We start from the raw sequence: 20809 nt of genomic DNA, 5'->3' as shown, positions 1-20809 counted from the left end.
TTAACTAACAGATGATGTTGCTAAAAGAAATTAAAGACACAGACATCTAGATACCCTGTGTCCAGGGATCACAAGACTTAAGCAGTCAGTATTACCACAGAGTCAATGTCTATCAGAATCTCAAGTGCTTTTGGAAGAAAGAAAAATCCATCCTAAAACTTTCATGAATCCCTCGAAAGACCACAAATGGGATTAAACAAACAACAAACAAAGTGAAAAACAGGAACAAAGTTGGGTTCCTGAGACAACCAGACCCTGGGGCTTCTGCAGCCCTGGTCTGGCTTCCAAGGGCACCAGGCACATACAGACATACACACAGGCAAACATCCATTCACTATAAAAATATATTTTTTTAAAAAGCTGAAAAAGTTTAAAACCATCCTGTAATAATGCTTACAGCAGGATATGAACCACATTCTTAAGGCCAATGCATCTTGATCTTGGCCTTTTCAACAAATGGTGCTAGAACAACCAGACAGACAAACAAATGACTCTAGATCCGAGCCTCTCAAATTTCCCAAAATTAATTCAAATAAATAAGGAAACTTGTTAATAAGGTGTTACCCCAAAAGCCAGAGAGCAGAGAGAGAGAGACAGAGACACAAAGAGAGACAGAGACAGACAGCATAGGGGAAAGGTGCTTCCCCACAAGCCTGAGGGCCTGAGATCAATGCTTGGGACCACGTGATGGAAGAAGAGAGCTCAGGAGCTCCCACAGCTAACACAGACACAGAACCAATCAATCAACTAACATCCAAGAATTTTACAGAGGCCGGGCTGTGGTGACACACACCTTTCATCCCAGCACTCAGAAGGCAGAAGCAGGCAGATCTCTGTAAGCTCTAAGCCAAGCTGTCTACACAGCAAGTTCTAGCTAAAGCAGTAGGAGACTACACAAAGTCTCTGTCTCTCTGTCTCTGTCCCTTTCTCTCCCCTTTCTCCCTCCTTCCCTCCCCCTCCCCCTTTTTTTGTTTTGTTTTGTTTCTCTTTTTTTTGTTTTTTGTTTTTCCCAAGACAGTCTTTCTCTGTGTAGCCCTGACCATCCTAAAACACACTTTGGAGACCAGGCTAGCCTTGAACTCACAAAGATTGTCTGCCTCTGCCTCCAGAGTGCTGGGATTAAAGGTGTGTACCACAACTACCCAGCTGAGAGACCTTGTCTCAAAACAAAACAAAACAAAACAAAACAAAACAAAACAAAAAAACAACAAAAAATAAATAAAAAACAAAAACAAAAACCAAGAGCTGTAAGTTTCTAATACTGTAAGTAAATAGAAATAAACCTTTCTAACTTTAAGAAGATATCCCTGCCCCAAGAAAAAACTTCCGAGTGAAAGCAATACACCACGGCTAGAGACTAAGAAACACAGAGAGCCCTGGAATGAAACTATCTGGGGATACAGCTCAGCTGCAGAACGCTTGCCTAGCGTGCATGCAGTAAGGGGCTGGATTCAGTCCCAGCCACTAGGGTGGAGAAAAAGAATCCTGAGAATATTCTCCTCACACATGCTCAGGGCAAGGCAGCTCAGGGGACAAAATAAAACATAACTGAGGGGGGTGGGCAGGCCTGGGACAGAGGCATCAAGCTTTACACTGGGTTTTGCTTTGTAACTTGCTGTTGGAAAACATGCATGGGTCAGACACCTCCAAAAATAACACACACAAAAGCCTTTTTATGGGGTAAGACAAGTAGGTTCTCTAGCTCACATGGAAAAGAAATCTGTCCAGGTACTTGGGAAGGGAAGCTCTCTGAGGAGCACTAAGGCAGACGTGTATGCTTTCAGCCTCTGCAGGCCTCAAACCCCAGATCAGTCCAGACACTTGCAGTTCCTGAATGCCAGGCCGCTGTGTGGCTCTGTAGCATTGTTTTTGAAGAATTAACTTTATAGGAATTATTCCTGGCTTTAGGATGTTTTAAATCACAAACTACTATTTTCTAGTCTTCTTGTCTATGCTGCATCTCTATTTGTGATTTAGCATATGGTTAGCTTTTGTCACTTGTATGCACATTTGAAAAGCAGGTTACTTTAAATCTCTTTAGTAGGCCGTATAAAGTTTGATGCCTCCAGATAGTTTCATTCCAGGACTCTCTGTGTTTCTTAGTCTCTAGCCGTGGTGTATTTATTGCTTTGACTCTGAGTCATACTTCTCAGTATTAGAAAGGGAATTATAAAACTGTGAGGTGACGAATCTCTTTAATACCAGCAGAGGGTGGCAAAGAGAGGCAGGTGGATCTTTGAGTTCAAGACCACCCCAGACTACAGAGTGAGTTCTAAGATACTACAGGGAAACCCCATCTCAATAAACAAATACGTTACCGATATACTAAGGGTTGCCTAGCTGGATGTGGAGTCTCGTACTAAAGCTAACATAGGAAGACTGCCACGGGTCTGAGAGCAGCCTGGGCTACCATGAGTTCTAAGAACATTGTAGACCAACTGGAGGCAATAGGCACAGATCTATAGCACCTGCCTGGCAAGCAAGAAGCCCTGGGACCAATCCTCAGTACTTCCCCTCAAAAACTTTGTTTTGTTGTTTTCCCTGGCAGCCCTAGAACTCACTACATAAACCAGGATGGCCTTAATCTCAAAAAGACCCTACTGTCTTTGCTTCTTAAGTGCTGAGAGTAAAGCATACACCACTATGCCTGGTTTAATATTAATTGATAAACATTAATATTAAGATAAATTAATTAATATTAGATATAAATATATAAATGCAATTAATAAATATATACGTATGTTTGTATTTTTAAAATATTTTTGGTTTTTCAAGGCAGTGTTTCTCTGTATGGACCTGGGTGTCCTGAAACTCATTCTACAGACCTGAAATCTGCCTGCCTTTGCATCTTGATTACTGGGATTTACTGCTCAGTTTGCCTAGTGGGTGCTCCAGGGTCAGCTCATGTATCTGTTTGATGTGCCTTTGTCCTTCCTTGTTTTAAGTGCTTTGCATATTCATGTTCCAGGCTCTTAAAAAAATGAGACAAAAAAATTCGGTTCCCTAAAAAAGATGTAAATTAAGGCAACAATTTTTTCCTACTGGGTTATTACCAAATATTCTATAGAGGAAATAAAACGCGTGCTAAAACTCAGTCCTCACATACATTTGGAAAATACTACTCAAACAACTGTACAGCTAATAAGGTAACCATAGCAGTAGTTCCCCACTTGGGGGGCTGAGGCAGGAAGACCTCACTGAAGGCTAAGTGGAGGGATGGAACACCACTGGAACTAAGGGTTTGAACTCACAGGGGCTTCCATCCATAGAAGGTAGAGGTTTCAGAGAGAGGCAAATGACATCTCAGAGCATACTGGCTGGGTCCAGAAGTAATGACATCCCAGCAACACTAAACACTCACACTTGTACCTGAAAACAGGAAAACCCAAGAGCCTGGAACATGAATGTACAAAGCACTTAAAAAACAATGGCAAAGGCGCATCCAACAGATACATGAACTGACCTGGAGCACCCACTCACTAGGCAAACTGAGCAACCTGACCATCAAAATAGCAACAAACAGACTACAGCCTACAGAGTAAAACAGGAAAGCCAGCTACTGACACAGTAGATGAAAATGAAGTACCAGGGAGACACACACTTGCATCAGCTCAGAGGATCTCTCTACAGACCACAGAGTTACAAAGGGATAAAGAACTTTATTATGAAGGACGTCTGCTGGCTCTACTTAAACAAGCAATAACTGTTCAGAAGACAAATCAAAATCACACTTGGCCTAGAAGGTGCTATGAACACAGAGCAAACCCTTGTGCTGATTCTACAACAGATGCACATGGGAACCTACATGACTGAAACACCACCTAACTCACACAATTGGCAGGGTTACCAAGATCCAGCAAAGACAGAAAAACTCCCTGACTGAAAGAGGTACAACTGAAGTCATCACACCACTCCTAAATGCATGACCTGCCACAGAGGACATTGTGAAGTGCTTTGGTGACACTTAGGTAGGTCCTGAGGACTGATGTCAGCAATGTGTAAGTGTTAATTCACTGCTGAGTCTCACCAGACTTCTGGGACATTCTTCCTGCACCAAGACAGCCAGCTTTTCTTTCAAGCTTTCGGAAACGCTTTTTTTTTTTTTTTGTACCAACTTTTTTATAAGCTGGGAACAGCTCAAATGGAGAAACAGAAACCTTGCAATGGCTTGCTCACATTAATATCCAGCACTTCAGACTATGTGACCATACAGCTAAGAATGGATATGATGAAATATCTGAAACACCTTCTCCCTTTCAGTTTAAAGAGAATCGGGTTTATCTACTTACTCATTTTAATTTATTTACTTGTTTATTTTTGCAATGCTGGGGTTGAAGTCAGGCCTTGCACATGATTTGCAAGCTATCACTACATCCCCAGCCCTAAGCTTTTTTCTTTTTATTACTGATAATGGAAAAAATTATTTTTGTTTCTAAAAAAATTAAAACCTGGGACTAGGGAGCTAGTTCATGACATGAAGTGCTTTCCATGTAAAAGCCACTGCAATCCCAGCATCTGGGAAACAAAGACAGAAAATCCCTGGGCAAGATAAAGATAGCTAACGAGACTAGTCAGAACCAGGAAACATCAGATTCACAAGAGACACTGTCTCAATAAAGTGGAGAGACACCCAACCTAAACTTGGGGTTTCCACAGAATAACCATACATGTGAGCACTCACACTTCAACCCATCTAAGTCTTTCCTTGCCTCACTGTCCTCCTCATCTCAACTAGTTCCCGGCCCCATCACATCTTTTTCTTTCATTTGGTTTTTGGCACCCACTAAGATTGATTAGGGCTGCCTACATATACATGGACACTTACCAGTGGCTAGCTGAAGAAAATGTCTCTTGCTCCCTACTCGTACCTGCCGGGAGGAATGGGGCCTCATGAACCCTCCTCTGGCTCCCTCTGACAGAATGCTAAAGGTCCAATGCTATGTAGGTCTTGTGCTGACAATCAGAGCTGTGAGGGTTCAGGACAGCAATGCCCATGCCCTGGCCAGAAGACAGGGTTCCACAATCCACTGCTTCTGCCATCTCTTAGTTTCTTCCTCAGCCCCTTGTCTATGACACTCCCTGGGCCCTGGAAAGAGTGGGTGATCCAGATGTCTCATTTGGAGGCCAACTTTCAAAAAATTCAGTTTTGGCATTTTGATCAGTTATGAGCCTCTGCAATTACCAACGCCCACTGAAAAAAATACACCTCTGTGACTGACTCTGATGACCGAGCTAATCCACAGGCAAGAACAAAGCTATTTTGAAGGGACACCATTCCCGGTTCAGCAGCCTCATGACCATGGGTTTCTCAGCAGGTTTACAGGGGTTCATGGTGAATTCTTGTAGTGCCAGCCTCAAATATAACCAAAGAGTAGCTGGTTACCCCTGAACACCTCCCCCCTTTAAACAATTACTGTCAGATGATCCTAAGAAGCATTCAGGGGCAGCAAGATGGCTTAGCAGGTAACGGCACTTGCTCCGCAAGCCTGATACACAGAATTTAATCCTTAGAACCATGTAAGGTAAAAGAAGAGAACTAATTTCACAAGCACACAGGCATGTGTGCATATGTACATGCATGAACACATACTAAAGAAAAAGGCAGAGCTCTAGCTAGTGCTGACTGAAGGAGGACACTAGGTTCATGTGTCTGTCTCCTGGGCCATCCATTACAGTGAGGAGTGCAGTCCTGAGCCTTCTGGATTACTACATGAGCCTTCTTTTCTACCTGTCAACACGGATAGGTAGTCAGTTACATCACTGTAACTCTTAACTTTTCCATTCCTATTGTTTTAAAAATGAGAGATTTTGGACTGGAGAGATGGCTCAGTGATTAAGAACACTGGCTGCTCTTCCAGAGGTCCTGAGTTCAATTCATGACCATCTGTAATGGGATCTGATGTTCTCTTCTACCACACAGGTGTACATGCAGACAACACACTCATACATTAAAAAAATACATAAGTAAATAAAGATGAGAGATTTAAATTTTTGTTTTGCTCTTTATTTCAAATTAAGCAACTAACAAGTATCTTAGTAAAAGCACACCTGATGCTCTCAGGGGATAGGAAGCTCCCTTATATAAGATAATTTGTGCTTACAGGTAATCTGTCTAGGACTGCCAGCTTGTTCTTTGCATCAGCTGGGCATAGCATGACCTGGGCATAGCATGACGAGCTACAGGGGTCCCTGGGCTGGTATGAGATGTATGAGAGAGTGTACAACTATTGTGACTGATACCATAGTAACTGAATCATCAACACACAACTCTAAACACGGTGCCCAGGTACCTCAATCAGAAGGCCTGGGCTGCCTTGAGCTGGCACAGTTGCGTGCTTGGAAATGTCTCTGGGACTCTTTCTCATGTCCAAGTGTATCCATGAGATGTTCTTTCATAAGCCATGATTTCAGCTGACTCAAACATATGCTCAAGTTGCTCAGAGTGAAGAGCTGCCATGTGTCATGAGGTCTGCCAACTCTGATGCCACAGGGCAATAGACCTTCCAAATGTCTCAAAATAATAACATGCTACCTTAGTGAGGATTTAGTGAGATGTGCTCACAATAAAAACCACATGACAAGCTCTGCCCACCTAGCCCCGTGCAGCTCAAATGGAGGCAAAGGACAGAGGTGTCAGTGCACGCTGTAACCCCTAACACAGAGATTCTGCGTGCCTTGATTAGTACCAAACTGCAGGATGCTTGTAAACCACAGTGTCAGGAGTTATAGGAAAAGCTAATATAAACATCCTGATAGGCCAGGAGTGATCGTAAAACCTTTAACCTCAACACTTGGAGGCAGGGGCATGTGGACCTCTGAGTTTGAAGCCTGCCTAGTTTGCATAATGAGTTCACAGTGAAGAAAGCCAGGCTACATAGAGTATATCCCTCAACAAAACAAAACAAAAAACAACAAAAATCCAACAACAAATTTCTAAATAAATGTACAAGGCTTTTTAAAGAAAAAAAAAAAAGAAGCATCTCAAATTATACTCATAAAAAGTCTCAACTACGTGTAAAATGAGAATAGATTCAAAACTAAATGGTGATGAAGTGCACTACCTTTTAAGGTGAGGGTTTTAGCTCACTTTCCGCTTTTACCCCAATTTTCTGTTATTAACTATATATTCAGAGAAGAGATGCTCTTTGGTTTTTTTTGTTTGTTTGTTTTCAAGACAGGGTTTCTCTGTGTAGCCCTGGCTTTCCTGGGACTAACTCTGTAGGCCAGGCTGGCCTTGAACTCAAGAGAGATCTGCCTGCCTCAGCCTCCAAGTGCTGGAATTAAAGGCACAGGCCACAACTGCCCAGCTAAAAGATTACTTTTTAAAGCAAAACAAAATTACAGCTAGCTGGCTTAAAAGCAAAATCAACTTTCATCCACAGTTACTTGCCCAACTCACAGAAACACTTAAATTTACAGAACTCAGAAAACCAAGTCCAAAGTGGTCCTGCTTACGCAATCCAGTGAGAACCAGACCACAGAGCCAGAACCTTTCCCTCACTCAGCTGACTGCGCCCACTCCTCAGTCAGTGAATAATTACTGAGTACCCACTCCCTTCCAGTCTAGAAACAAATGTGTTTACCAGGCACTGTACAGGAAAACATGACCTGTTTTTTCTCAGAACATGGATTGGGGTGGGGTGGGTGTGGCAAGAGACAGAAAAAAACAAACCTAGAATCTAATTTCAGCCAGTGCTAAGTGCTATGAAGAAGAGGAAGAATAAAAAAAAAAAAAAAAAAAATCAAACCCCAAAGGAGCAAGCTGTGGCCAGCAGGACATCAGTGCCCAATCAGAAAATCCTCAACAGACACCTGGCCCTGCGAGCCGCAGTGACATAGCCGTCAGTGACATAATGTCATTTCTCCTGATGACCAACATAAGACTATGAAAAACTGTTTACACCCTAACATACAGACAAGCACTGCAATGCCTGTCTGTACTTTATGAACCAGAGAGGTTCCTAAGATCAGAGACTAGCCTTCCTTCAGTCCTGCCTCCCTGTTCCTCCTCTCAGGCACAGTTTTCTCACATGTAAAACAGACCTAACATGCCTGGTTTACAAAGTTGTACAGAGGATATAAGAGGACAGCACAGGAACAAGTATAAGCAGGTACACTTTCATTTGTCTGTTGAGTTCCCAAATTGTCTTAGTCAGGGTTTCTATTCCTGCACAAAAAGCAAGGTGGGGAGAAAGGATTTATTCAGCTTACTCTTCTACATTGCTGTTCAACACATACTGCATGGATCTTCCCTTAATGATCTAGACTGTCTCTGAACAACTCTTTTTGAAGGGCCATGCCTGTGCTATGAGCAGCCTGCCACCAGACTCCACTCAATCAGCTATAAATTCTCATCAGGTATCGGCGCTATAAATGTCACCAGTTTGGCCTGATTGACAACATGCCTACTAACATTACACTCTCCTTTTCTCTTTTCATTCTATCATGACTGTCTCTGTCTGCACGTAATCTCTAACTCCAACACCAGCATCTCCTATCCCAGGTCTAGCTCAGTGGGAGAACACTTGCTAGCAGACAGGAGGCTTCAGCACCTTTCCTGGTGCTACAGAGCAGATAAATATGATAAAATGTGGTTTTAAAACAGCCTTTTGTCTGTCTCACACGTTTCTTTCTTCTTAGATCCTATGATAAAAAGTTGCATATAGTGGGAATATCATAAATATTTGCTGTTGAGGGAAAAGGAAAAGGGGTGCATGTATTTTTAATTAAAAGTTTAGGGTTTTCTATTTGTGTGTGTATATATAAAAGCTCCCTCTAGAGCTGGAGACACACAGCCACCAACCCTGGGTGCTGGAAACTAAACTCAGGTTCTCTGAAAGAACAGCAAGTGCTTTTAGTAGCTGAGTCTTCTTTCTAGCCTCCAACAAAGGGTAGTTCTAAATTTATTCTTCGTGTGTTCCTAGGTTTTTATAGTAGTTTACATTGGGCAATATTTCTGTACAATTGTATCAAACAACCTTTCTACTGAACTTTAAGCCTGCTGATAGGAACTTTAACAAAGTCTAAATTTTCCTAGTGAAAATTTATATCCTTGGAATTAGTCATAAATACATATCAAAGTTTAATGACAGCAGTGCTCACTATAAAAAACTGATCAACTTATTATTACAGATAATAAAGCAGTTATTTAAAATGTAATCCCAGCACTCAAGGATGCTGAGCTAAAAGGATCAAGAGTTCAAAGCCAACCTGGGCTATATACTCAGTGAGACCCTGTCTTAAAAAAACAAACAAAATTACACAGAGGGATTTACACTCACTAATATGTACCATATTGTTCAATTAACAATATTTAAAAGTAGTTTATAATTGAGAATGCAATACGAAGTATGAGACTTTATAAAATAAATACATAAATTTGTATTTATATATATAGTACACACACACATATATATCACAAAATGTCAAAATGTCAAGGCAAAAATATTACAGAATGAACAATAAAAGGAAGCTGATGTTACAGTTACATTGACGTTATAGCTACACTGCTACTTTTTCTTTATACTTATCTACTCCTACTATCTAAATTTCAGAGAAAAAAATGTTACTTCATAAACAAAATAAACAACTACAAAACAAGAAGAAAAATAAATGGGAGTTTTTACAAGCAACACAACAAATAGTTGTAGTGTAAGGTATAATTTTTATTCAAAAAGAGAAAAAAAACATTTTAATGTAGTCTAAGATCCATTTACCTATTTCCTTGCTCTAAAATTACACTGTAAAGCCTTATCTACCATGAATATTGCTCTAGAGAAAAGATGCAGTGTGTTCCTGGCTCATCATCTCACATACTGACATGAAGAAGACAGCACTGAGCTAGTTGATGAGTGTACATAGTGTGGCCGTCTGCATTTCACCTGAAGGTTAAATTGGGAACCAGCATGTATCAAATGACACGTCCTCGAGTAAAACTTGGGGGTCAAAGGAAATGTTTTAGCACTTGCGGGTGTTTGTTTGTTTGTTTGTTTGTTTTTGAGCAGAGAGACAGATAGAGGTCAAAGGACAACCGGTAGAAGTAAGTTCTTTCCTTCCAAAACAAAGTGGGTCCTGGGGATTGAACTCAGGTCATCAAGCTTGACAACAAGCAACTTGACCCTCAGAGTCATCTTGCCAGCCCTACTTCTGGTTTTCTGAGTTAAAGTCTAGGTAGTCTAGGCTAGCCTCAGACTCCCTGTGGGACCCTTCCCTGAGCAGGGGCAGGCATGAAGCTCAAGCTAAGTACTGGCAGGGCCCTCGTTTCAATCCTCACACCAGTGCAGGAAAACAAAATTTTCCACACTTTCCTAAGATTTCTATACTTCTCAGCCTCCCGAGTACTGCGATTATAAACACACACCATAATACTATGGGCATTTTTATAGTTGTCAGCACTAACTGTTCCTTTTCATTTTTAACTAAATTTTTAAATCTTTAAATGCTGACAGAAATCAGTGATTTTTTTAAACATTTTTTCAGTTACATCATCTAAAGTTCCTTTTAAAATGTCCTGAAAAACAGCAAAGTCTGAAGACTGCTCAAGATTAAGTTGAGTGCTTCTCGTGTCTGCAAATGCATACAAAGTTCCACCCCAGGTTTCAAATAAAGTTTGCAAATAAAATCCTCTGGGAAAAAGATCAACTCAGTGGTATTCTGGGTAAGGGAGAGTTCAAGGAACACAAAGTCCAGCTTCTTTTATGCCTCTGCTGACTCCAAATCAAACTGGGGCTCCCAGGACAGTTAGAACACTGTCATCATCAGAGCTGCCCAGATACAGGTGAAATGAAGCCCTCGGGTGGTAATCGGTAGTGAAGTGGCTGGCAGATCTGGGAAGGGAGGCATCTATCTGCTTTGCCCTGATCTACTTAGGAACTGAACCTAGGGCTCTGTGCGTGCTAGGCTTGCAAGGCCTGGTTTCTACCACTAAGCTGTATCTCCACTCTGGTCACTGTATTTTGCAAATTTTCCTACAGACAAAGGAGAGGTAAAGGCTCTAACACTGAGAAATCCCAAAGGTCATCCTAAGCATCATATTTTTAGACCTGAAGTGCAATAAAATAATCATGAGAAGTAGCAAACCCTCAGTGTGGACAGGTGGTCAAGAGAGTCCACCGTTAGACCAGAAGCACATGCTCTAATCAAAGGCCCCTTTATCTGCCTCGTCTTCTAGCCTCTCTTTAACTTGCCCTAGTACTACAAATAAAATGGCCTCTTCTATAGAGAACTCACTGCAAGCAAAGAAAGAAATGGATTTCCACCCGCTAAGAAGTAGACCGGCAGCATGAGGCATTTGGTATTATCCTCTAGTTGGTCAAAAGCCTGAAAGATAAAAAAAAAAAAAAAAAAAAAAAAAAAAAAAAAAAACTACCTTCCTGTCTTAAAACGGGAACAGACTCCAGCCTCAAGCAACCAGAAGAAGATGAATCTGGATTTACCAGCTTGGAGACCAACTCCACATCCCAGCCACCTGCTACATCTCAGCCAACCTGTCAGGAGCTGCAGCTGTAGGCATGCAGCACTCCTACCCCTCAGGCTCATGGCTGAGTTCTTTACAGCCCAACAAAACAAGCAGCAGCTAGGAGGAAGTCAATGAAAACAACCACGTGGCCCTCCCTGGTGTGCCCAACAAACTCCCTACCCGTAAGGAACACTGTTAAATTTGTCATTTCTAAAATGACCGTTGCCAAGTTAAAGAAGGCCATTGTCACTGCAGTCTGGGCAGCTCTGCAGATCTAGGTCCATAACCCAGTTTTCTACTAAATAAATATACAGCCTCAGACAAGCCGATCCAATTCTATAGCTTCATACACAAAGAAGCAGCCCAGGTAATTTCTGCAGAGGATCCTAATGAAGACAGGGGCATGACTGGGAGAATGCCTGCCTGCACACGTAAGGCCTGCGGGTCAATCTCAGGACCAAAACCAAACCAAGAATCGTAGGTCACAACACATAGAAGGTAGAAAATAAAAGATATGCCGTAAGTGTTAACCTCAGGCGAAAGTCGTGATAAATCAGGTTCCTAGGATTATCTGACCTAAGAGCCAAATGGTCAAATCTGGGCTTGTGAAGTAAATGATACTGGCTCAGCTCAGCTAGATTCTGAGACATGCAGACTTTTCAAGCCAAGTGTTCTACAACATGGAGAGTGGACCGAGTTTAAGCTGGCTAACATGAGTGTACGTAGGTTTAGCTAACTTCAGAGCTTTATTGCATGCATGCACACACATGCAGGTATGTACGTATGTACGTACACACACTTCAGTTCAGCCTGGATTTTTCTTTTTTTAAGATTTGTTTATTTTATGTATGTGAGTACACTGTAGCTGTCTTCAGACACACCAGAAGAGGGCATCGGATCCCATTACAGATGGTTGTGAGCCACCATGTGATTGCTGGGAATTGAACTCAGGACCTCTGGAAGAGCAGAGAATGCTCTTAACCACTGAGCCATCTCTCCAGCCCTCAGTCTGGATTTTAATCTGTGGTTCTGCTTACTACACAAAGTTCCTTGACAGCAGGAAACAAACTGTACCTCTCCTCTGCACACTTGAGAAAGGTCCCTGCACTGCACACCAGTCCCTGCACACAATCATGCCAGTACATTCTATTCTGGGAAAGCCACTCAGGCTTCCTAGCTCTAAGAGTCAGAAGTATTCCTTTTGGCAAAGGGAATACTTGAACTTAGCATGTTTTTCTTATTTTAGTCTCAAATTAATAATGACTAAAGAAACCATACATTATTGATCACTAGTACAATTTCCACAAATGAAGCTATACTAAAAAAAAAAAAAAAAGGAAGAGAGAAATTTAAAAACCAGTATGGGGGAAGAGAGTCTGCACCAAGGCAGCCATGGATCTCAAATACCTGCTCTAGCACTTTCCAGTTTTATAAACCTAAGCCAGTCAGCACATATCATCTCAGCCTGGGAGCTACATCGTCTGCCTCAGTTGCCACGTAAGGAAAATGGGGACAGTAACTCCTGCATCCCACAGGTTGTCATAAACCTAATAGATGTGAATCATCAAATACAGCTGGTAAAAGACTGCTAACCCTCTTCTCTGCTGGCAAACCCTACAGGACCTAAATTAAGCCTAAATACAATTGCTTCACTCCTTCACTCCTGCTTTCTCAAAATGTACACAGCCAAACACATAGGACAGTAGACTGAAAGCAGAGGTTGTGACGGGGTCAGTGTATCCGCCGCAGACCTCTACAGCCCAAGCAAAGGCAACCTCTTCTAGCCTTTTTAAATGACTCTGTTGAGGCATCTTTGTAATAAAACAAACGTTGAGCATGTCAACAAGTGCTCTGGCACTGTCTGGAGACTGCAGCACAGCCCTGAGGTTCTCACCACATAGACAAGAGAAGGGGAAGGGAAGGCCAAGGCTGGAGCTCAGTGACAAGGCAGTTACCTAAAAACACAAGGCCCCGGGTTCAATCCCCAGCACCAAAGTTAGAACAATAATTATATTTAAAAAACAATAATTATATTTTAAAGGTAAGAATTAAAACTCTACATACATATTTTTGTTTAAAATAAGCAACCAACAACAATACTTATATAAAACAAGTAAGTGGAAAGAAAGGAAATCTTCCCGGTTCATTTTCACACAGAACAAAATAACAATTTGCGAACTTCAGGCAGCTAAGCCCTTTGGTTCATCTCACTAAGCTACATGCCTTCAATTATAGGCTAGTCAAAGTAAAAGCTTAATAATTAAAATTCCCTACATGCATCTAAAGGCAATATTGCTCCTATTCATTGAAACAAGGTCAGATGAAGGCAAGGTTTCATCTTTTTTTCTCAGAGAAAGGTGACTCTGAAGAACTGTGGAGGCACTCCCCATTTTTAGCAGGACCCTGTACTTCCTCCCACTCCCTAGCACCTCCAGAGAACCCACAGTACAGTATGGTAGGGACCCACTGCCTGGTGCACTCTGTCTAGTGCCTTATGGTGCCCTATAATTTTAACTGAATGTAGCAAAGAGAACCTCAGATTAATAGCTTAGACTTATAACTACAACTCTTCCCCTGCTGGTACTGCCAGCTCTGGCTAAAACTGGGTCAGCCCACTACAAACCCAGGCAACCCTTAGGAACCCTTGAAGAGACGCTTTTATAATGCAAATGGCCATTCCCTGGTACCAACCAGAGAGATCTCGGCAACACTGCCCTTTGAAGGCAAGAAGCCTGAAAGAAACACTCAATTCTCTATCCCATCTTCTTCCACACACCTAAGAACTGGGCAGTAAGCCGAATCTAAACTCCATCTAGCTGTTAATGAGGTGCCAGCACAACTGTCTAAAGATAGCAATTTCAATCAATAACCACACCAGTGCTACTCAGAGGCTGGCCAATAAGCAAATGATGGCTCAACATCAATATAAAAGAAATTTCTTCCTTCTAAACCCCTAGGACCATTTAAAAACTGTACCCACAAATAGCAAGCCTTGAGAAAGAACAGTGAAATCAACCATGCCATCAATATCCCTCTGACTCATTTCCTAATATCTGTGCAGCAGTATCATCAGGACTCCAGGAATTTAATACTGCTTTTAAAAGAAAGTTATACCAACCTGTATGAACTATGCAGTAATAAAAGCTGATACTGCTACTGACACAATGAATTAATTAAATACACTCTCTAAATGGAGCTTCCCATGAAAGACTTGAGAGCTCGGCCTTGGTTTTATCAGGATCTGACACCAACTGCACTCCTGCTAACAGTTTTATCCTAAGCAACCCCCACCCCATCCATCCAAAATCCCCACCCAATATTACTTTTATCTGTGGAATTCTCTGCTGGCCTTGGCCTGGAAAACTGGGTGGGCCCTGAGGACAGGTATCAGATCTGGCCATTTTTTTGAGTTGGCTCAACTGATGGTTCCCAGTAGCATAAAGCTGTGGTCTTCATAAACCTCCATTTGTGAGGTTTGCAGTACAGGGTTAAGTGGTGAGTCCCACCCCCCCTCTTTTTCTTTTAAATGGAGGAGAAAAGATAAACCGAAAGATAAGTTTCAAAACAGAAAGTTGTTTTAATTATGAAACCCTCTTACTCAAAACTGTTAAAGGCAGTCAAATGGGAAATATCAGAGTATTTTGTTTTGTTTTTCAAAGGTTTAACAATTAAACATGAGAATCACAACTTTGTAGTGAGGGGGAAAGAATTAAAGGGCAGGAGAAGAAAGGGGAGCAAGAAAGGACCCTTCAAGACCTGTTTGCTCAGAAGGGCCTTCCTAGTACTCCTCCTCCATGGGGGTGTCCAGGCTGGAGGAAAGCAGAGGGTTACACAGAACATTTAGCAGACTTAACATTGGATTAAACACACTACTGCAAGTTTCAACAAATGTTCATGGCATACGTAAAAACACATTTACAACAAGAAAGAAGAGAGGCACCTGGAGACATCTGACACTGGGCATGCTCTGCAGGCAACTCAGTGCGCACATGCTCTCTACCAGGTTGGCGCAGCCTAGCCACAAAGACCTTGGCACAGAACACTGCAGGATGACAAAAAGGAAGGAAGAGAAGAAGCAGTTAGAGGCCGCAACAAGTCACTCCTTCACACAGGCAGCTTGAGTGTTAGTCAGGGCAGGGGTGCACCCATGCAGTTTAGAGGACAGGGATGGTCCTAAGTTTCCTGAACCCTGGGGAGCAGGCCCTTTTCTGTCTTATGGACAGGGATTTTGCACTGCCAACCACTCGTTTCACAGGATACAGTAAACAGAATCAAGAGGGAGAGAATGCTTAAATGAAAACCTGAGAGGGAACTGGGAGTCTGAGCATGAGGCAAGACCACCGGGGAGAGTGGCAATCCACAAGACCTATGGAGGAGTTCTGCTCTATCTCAGTCTCAACTGCTTAGGAAACTACAAAAGCAGGCCTTCTGAGTGGGTCCCCTGTCCCCCACACCACACTATAAAAAAGGGAGACTCAATTGTTGAATAATCTGCACAAGGACATACAGCATGGGAGGGAGGAGCCAGCTTCGGTTTGTTGGCTACCAAATCCCACATTCTTTTAAGGCCGGGATGCCTCCTCTACTGAAAAACTTTGGTGACCTAACATTCATTATGTGAATACAGTTTTACACTTCTCCACAGTAAAACTGCAGGAGACTTAAGAGAATGAGGCAAAGGAAAAGACACATCAGTGATAGACACAGGCAATTAAAACTGCTTGAAGCACACCTCGTTTTCATGGCCATCAACATCTCTGCATTCTCAGAGAAAAAAACTTGGAAGAGTTTTGTGACCTGTGACTTTTCATTCTGGACTTTATGTACAAACTTGGAGACAAGACTAAGAATTAAAAGCTTGCCAGCCAGTGGGGACAAACACTTTTAATCCCAGCACTCAGGAGGCAGAGGCAGGTGGACCTCTATGAGTTCAAGGCCAGCCTGCTCTACATAGAGAGAATTCCAGGACAGCCAGTGCTACACAAAGAAACCCTGTCTCAGAAAAACAAACCAAACCAAAACAAAACAATTAAAAGATCAATTCATTGACTCCATTCTACCATTTAAAAAAGAAAACAAACAAACTGTTGCTTTCAAAGGAATTAAGAAAATGTAATGTAAAATTGAACACATACAATAGCTAATATATAGTAACCATCACACTGGTATTTAATAAATATTTTTAATAATAAATAAATAAACCAACCAACCCTGAAGATAGGTGCTTGAGTTCTACTAAACTACTCTACAGATCTTAGGCCAAGCCACGCTTGTTCCTCTGGCTCCCTGGCTTACACTAGTAACCTCTACAGTCAGTACACGTGTATTATAAACAAAGAAAGCTTTGCCTGAAATCAGACAGACCTGGGGTTCTTTCCCTATTCCTACTTACTAGCTACAGCTCAACTCATAATGTAGAGAATATTGAGTTTATTTAGGAAAGGCATGTGAATCCAGGACACAAAAATCAAAGACAGCAAATGGAATAAATAGCAGCAGACCTCTCTAAGCAATGAAAGCCACCATACAGTACAACCTGAGTACTTATTAAAAGCTTGCCTTGGGAGATACAGTGGGGAAGCGTCTGCTGCTACAGGACAGAGTCTGTTGTCCAACCATTTTGCAACAGAGAGAAGCAACCTCAGAAAGACATGAGAACAGCTTTTAAAATACAATGAAAGTAGCTGCCATCTCTTGACCTCCTCTAACCCGTTCCTACTATGACAACTGTCACGGTAAAGCCTCACAGTAAGTCCTGAAGAGCACACTATCTCGGTCTACAGATGATCTGTTTGAACACCAGCTATCTAAAGTCCATAGGCATGTGAGTGATTCTATTAAAATGAGCTCTCTACCCGGAGGCCCCGTTACAAACACACATTGTTACACATACTAGTTGAAATAGTAGTTCTATCAGACTGTATGGTTAGAGAAAAGACCCACATCACATGTTCATTACATGGATTATTCAAGTTAAATAAAGTCCCAAATATCCTCAAATAGTTCAACTTAGGACTCTCTTGGTGATTGTGTTGTTTATCATTTTGGCAGTCCTGGGACTGAACCCAGGACCTTTGCACATGCCAGGCAAGTGAGTCATGAGTCGAATCCCTACCCACAGATTGATGTTTCTTTCTGGACTGTTTAGTTTGTGAATCACAAAATCACTCAGACCCTAAGCAAGAGGATCACAGCAGCAGTTTCTGGCTAATACCAAATTAACGAAGCTCACTTGCAATCAATTTTCATTTATTCAGTAAATGGTCATGTCCCTTTATAAAACTTACTCATGGGTTCCAGGAAAGCATCCCGCTACTGAACTATACATCTAACCTGATTCACACCATGTTTAAAGTCTGACATAAATTTGCATATTCCCGAAGAGTTTTGTTTGCTTGCTTTGGCTTCTTTTATTATTGTAAGTTTTGTTTATTTGGGGGTGGGGGACTGAGAACAAAACCCCCATGCCATGGTACAAGCCTAGAGGTCCAGGGATAGGTTACAACAAACAGTCAGTACTCTCCTTTTGTCCTCCATGTGGTTGACAGGGTTCCCAGGACAGAATCCTGGTCATCTGGGCTGAGTAGCAAACACCTTTACCTACTGAACATCTTACTTGCCCAGCTTTTTTGGTGTTGTTTGGGGTTTTGATTGATTGTTTTTGAGACAAATTCTCACTGTGCTGCCTAGGTTAGTCTCAACCTCATGATCCTAACCTGAGCCTTCCCAATGTCTGCCAGCATGTCCAACTCTTATTTAGAAAGCAAAAAATCAATACAACAACAACCCAACCAACCAACCCAATCTTTAAAGGCCTAATTCCGGGAGCTTATCTCCTACCATCCACCATAGATGCTGTAGAATGACGGCAGTGGTCCCCGAGATGTGACCGGGTCGCCTCGCCAACCACAGCTCACCAGCACTTCCATCATTATGCACATTACTTTTCCAATATTCAGAATAGGAAAAGGGATTTAAAGAGATGCAACTTCTGGTCTAAAAACCTCACACTGTCAGGTCTGAGTTGGGGCTGATCCTAGTAATCCTAAATTAGAACAGCAGCTCCACAGCTGACAATCTGCCTCAGAGCGGGACTGCAGAGACAGCAGCTCCAGGCACCTCCCACCTGCGCTGTAAAGCAGCTGCCAAAACCTCCTAGTCAGACATCTCCCCTCTCAGCTCAGCAGGCCTGCAATCTTCCAGGGCAAGATGAGGACTAAGACAGTGCAAGTTAAAAGTCTAATGTTAGGAGTGCTCCATCCCATACTCAGTTATCTTATGGATAACTAGCCAGACACACTGCTGGAAACAGTCTTTACTCAACAGAAAAGGCTACTGCAGGAAATCCATGCACTTTGTAATAAGAAAGTCCTTATTACAAAGGCTGCCCTAAGCCTAAAAAAAAAAAAAACAGAAACACACGGGCCCAACTTGAATAGGTGCAAAACCAAAAGTTCTATACTTGCTAATCTAAGAACATCAAATAAAACGCAGCTAGGACCTTAACAGTAATTGATCTGAGCTGCTTCAAATTTAAATTTCAGGACTTGGTTGGAAACTCAAGTTGTCATTTTTTTAAAATAATAGAAACTGTCTTCTCATCAGCTATGTTCACAATCTGACTGCTCCTCCCTCCCTTCCTGCGTATTTTTAAATATCTTAAATATCTTTATTTACTGTTATAGTAGGTCTGAGGAATTGACCCTGAATAGCGTATTTACCAATATGAACAAATATGTACTGACCCACTTAGTCACCAACCGCCAGCAATGCCAAGCAAGCCTTTCTTCTTACAACCTCATCTTCAAGCCCCACAGACTCTCACAAGGACCATCCCAGGGGCCATAAAATCTCCAATATACACTTGTCACAATTTCATATTTAGCTACTTCTAATGTCCAGAATTCTAATTTAAGATTATTCATAGAAAACATGGAATTATTCATACTAGGCTCTAGTATTAATGGCAAATATAAATCAGGATGGATACCTCTTCACTCTAATAGCAAACAAAACACTGGCCAAGGAACCTGAAGGTGCTCGCTGCTTACTGATTCTGCCACATTCATCACCAACCAATCGGGAAGCACTTGAAGGTGGTAAAAGGCAAGAGTAACAACTTTTTGACATTTTTCAAAAGCTGAAAGTTTATTAAAGGGGGTAATTACCATAGGAATCACAAAGCAAATAAAGTAGTTGCTACCATCCTGTGTTCTCACTGGCCAGCTTGCAGAGCGTTCACAAAAGCTATCACTGGTCTATTTCTAGATGGGATTGTTCTGAATCTCCTGCCCTGATTCCTTCTCAGAGAGGCAATTCTTTTAAAGCAATACACAGAGGTATGTTGTCATCTCTCCTATGTTTCTTGATTTAGAAATCTGCATTGATTTCCTGTAATTCCCTTCTCACCAAATCAACCATTACCTTCATCCAACTCACATCAGGATGCCTGAGAGGTCCTCATCTGAATGTCCTCAACCGCACTTCATTCAATAAAAATCTATTTGCACAGAAAAAAATAAAACAAACAAAACAACAACAACAAAAAACAAGACTTTCCCCTAGACACAGGAAGATATCTGGACAATGTATAAACACACATATATACCACACATAGACAACCTATCCAGAGGAGGAGAGAAACCCTGAAATGTTGAGTAGAGGCACTTAGGGGAAAAGAAAAGATGGCTTTCAAGAATAAAGAGCATATGCAGAGCTAAGAATGACACAACCTCTGCATGGGCAAAAGTCAGCTGATACTTATACTGAAATGTAGGGCCAGAGGCAGCTCAGCAGCTGTGAGCACTTACTGCTCTTCAGAGGGCCTGCGTTTGGTTTCCAGCACCCATATGAGGTAGTTCCTAACCACCACTAACTCCAGCTCCTAAGGGACCTAAGAGATCTGACACACTGGCCTCCATGGGCACCAGCACTCTTGTGCACATACCCCTACATCAACACACACGCACCATAGGAAATAATAAATCTTTTTTAAAAATAGGTCATGGATTCTTAGCTCAACAAGTAGGAAATGGAGCACACTATCAATCTACAGCTAGCTTCAAAGGAAAAACCTGTTTTCTAGAACACCTAGTAAACACAAGATGACAGTCTATTCACAAAGAACAGAATGATAACAGGTAGAAGTAAACAGTACAAAACCACAGCTTCCTTTAGTAGATTACTGTAAACTTTGTTAAAGACAATAAATAAGAATGTTGGAACATTTAATTCTGTTAAGCAAGAAATCACAAAATTCAAAACTCCAGAGCAGGGACGAGGGCTCAACAGGGGAAGCGCCTGTGCACAGATATAAAGGCCTTATGTTCAGATACCTAGTACGTAAAAAAA

General features: G+C 41.8%; 1 protein-coding gene across 9 annotated transcripts in view; it reads right to left on the bottom strand.

Annotated features, from left to right (window-relative positions):
• Fbxw11 (F-box and WD repeat domain containing 11) overlaps window positions 1–20809 on the bottom strand; it is a 109762-nt gene that overhangs the window by 57142 nt on the left and 31811 nt on the right. For 5 of the 9 annotated variants that reach the window (XM_029483131.1, XM_029483132.1, XM_029483126.1 and 2 more), the window contains one exon: window positions 15399–15500. The exons of the other annotated variants lie outside the window; for them this stretch is intronic. In XM_029483131.1, the coding sequence (XP_029338991.1) occupies window positions 15399–15449 (51 nt within the window). In that variant the 5' untranslated portion in view covers window positions 15450–15500. The remainder of the gene's footprint in view (window positions 1–15398; window positions 15501–20809) is intronic. 9 annotated transcript variants of the gene reach the window in all.

The sequence above is a fragment of the Mus caroli genome, chromosome 11, assembly GCF_900094665.2.
Source record: "Mus caroli chromosome 11, CAROLI_EIJ_v1.1, whole genome shotgun sequence".
Classification (NCBI taxonomy): domain Eukaryota; kingdom Metazoa; phylum Chordata; class Mammalia; order Rodentia; family Muridae; genus Mus; species Mus caroli.
The sequence above is the reverse complement of the archived record's forward strand: the minus strand, read 5'-3'. Positions and strand labels throughout refer to the sequence as shown.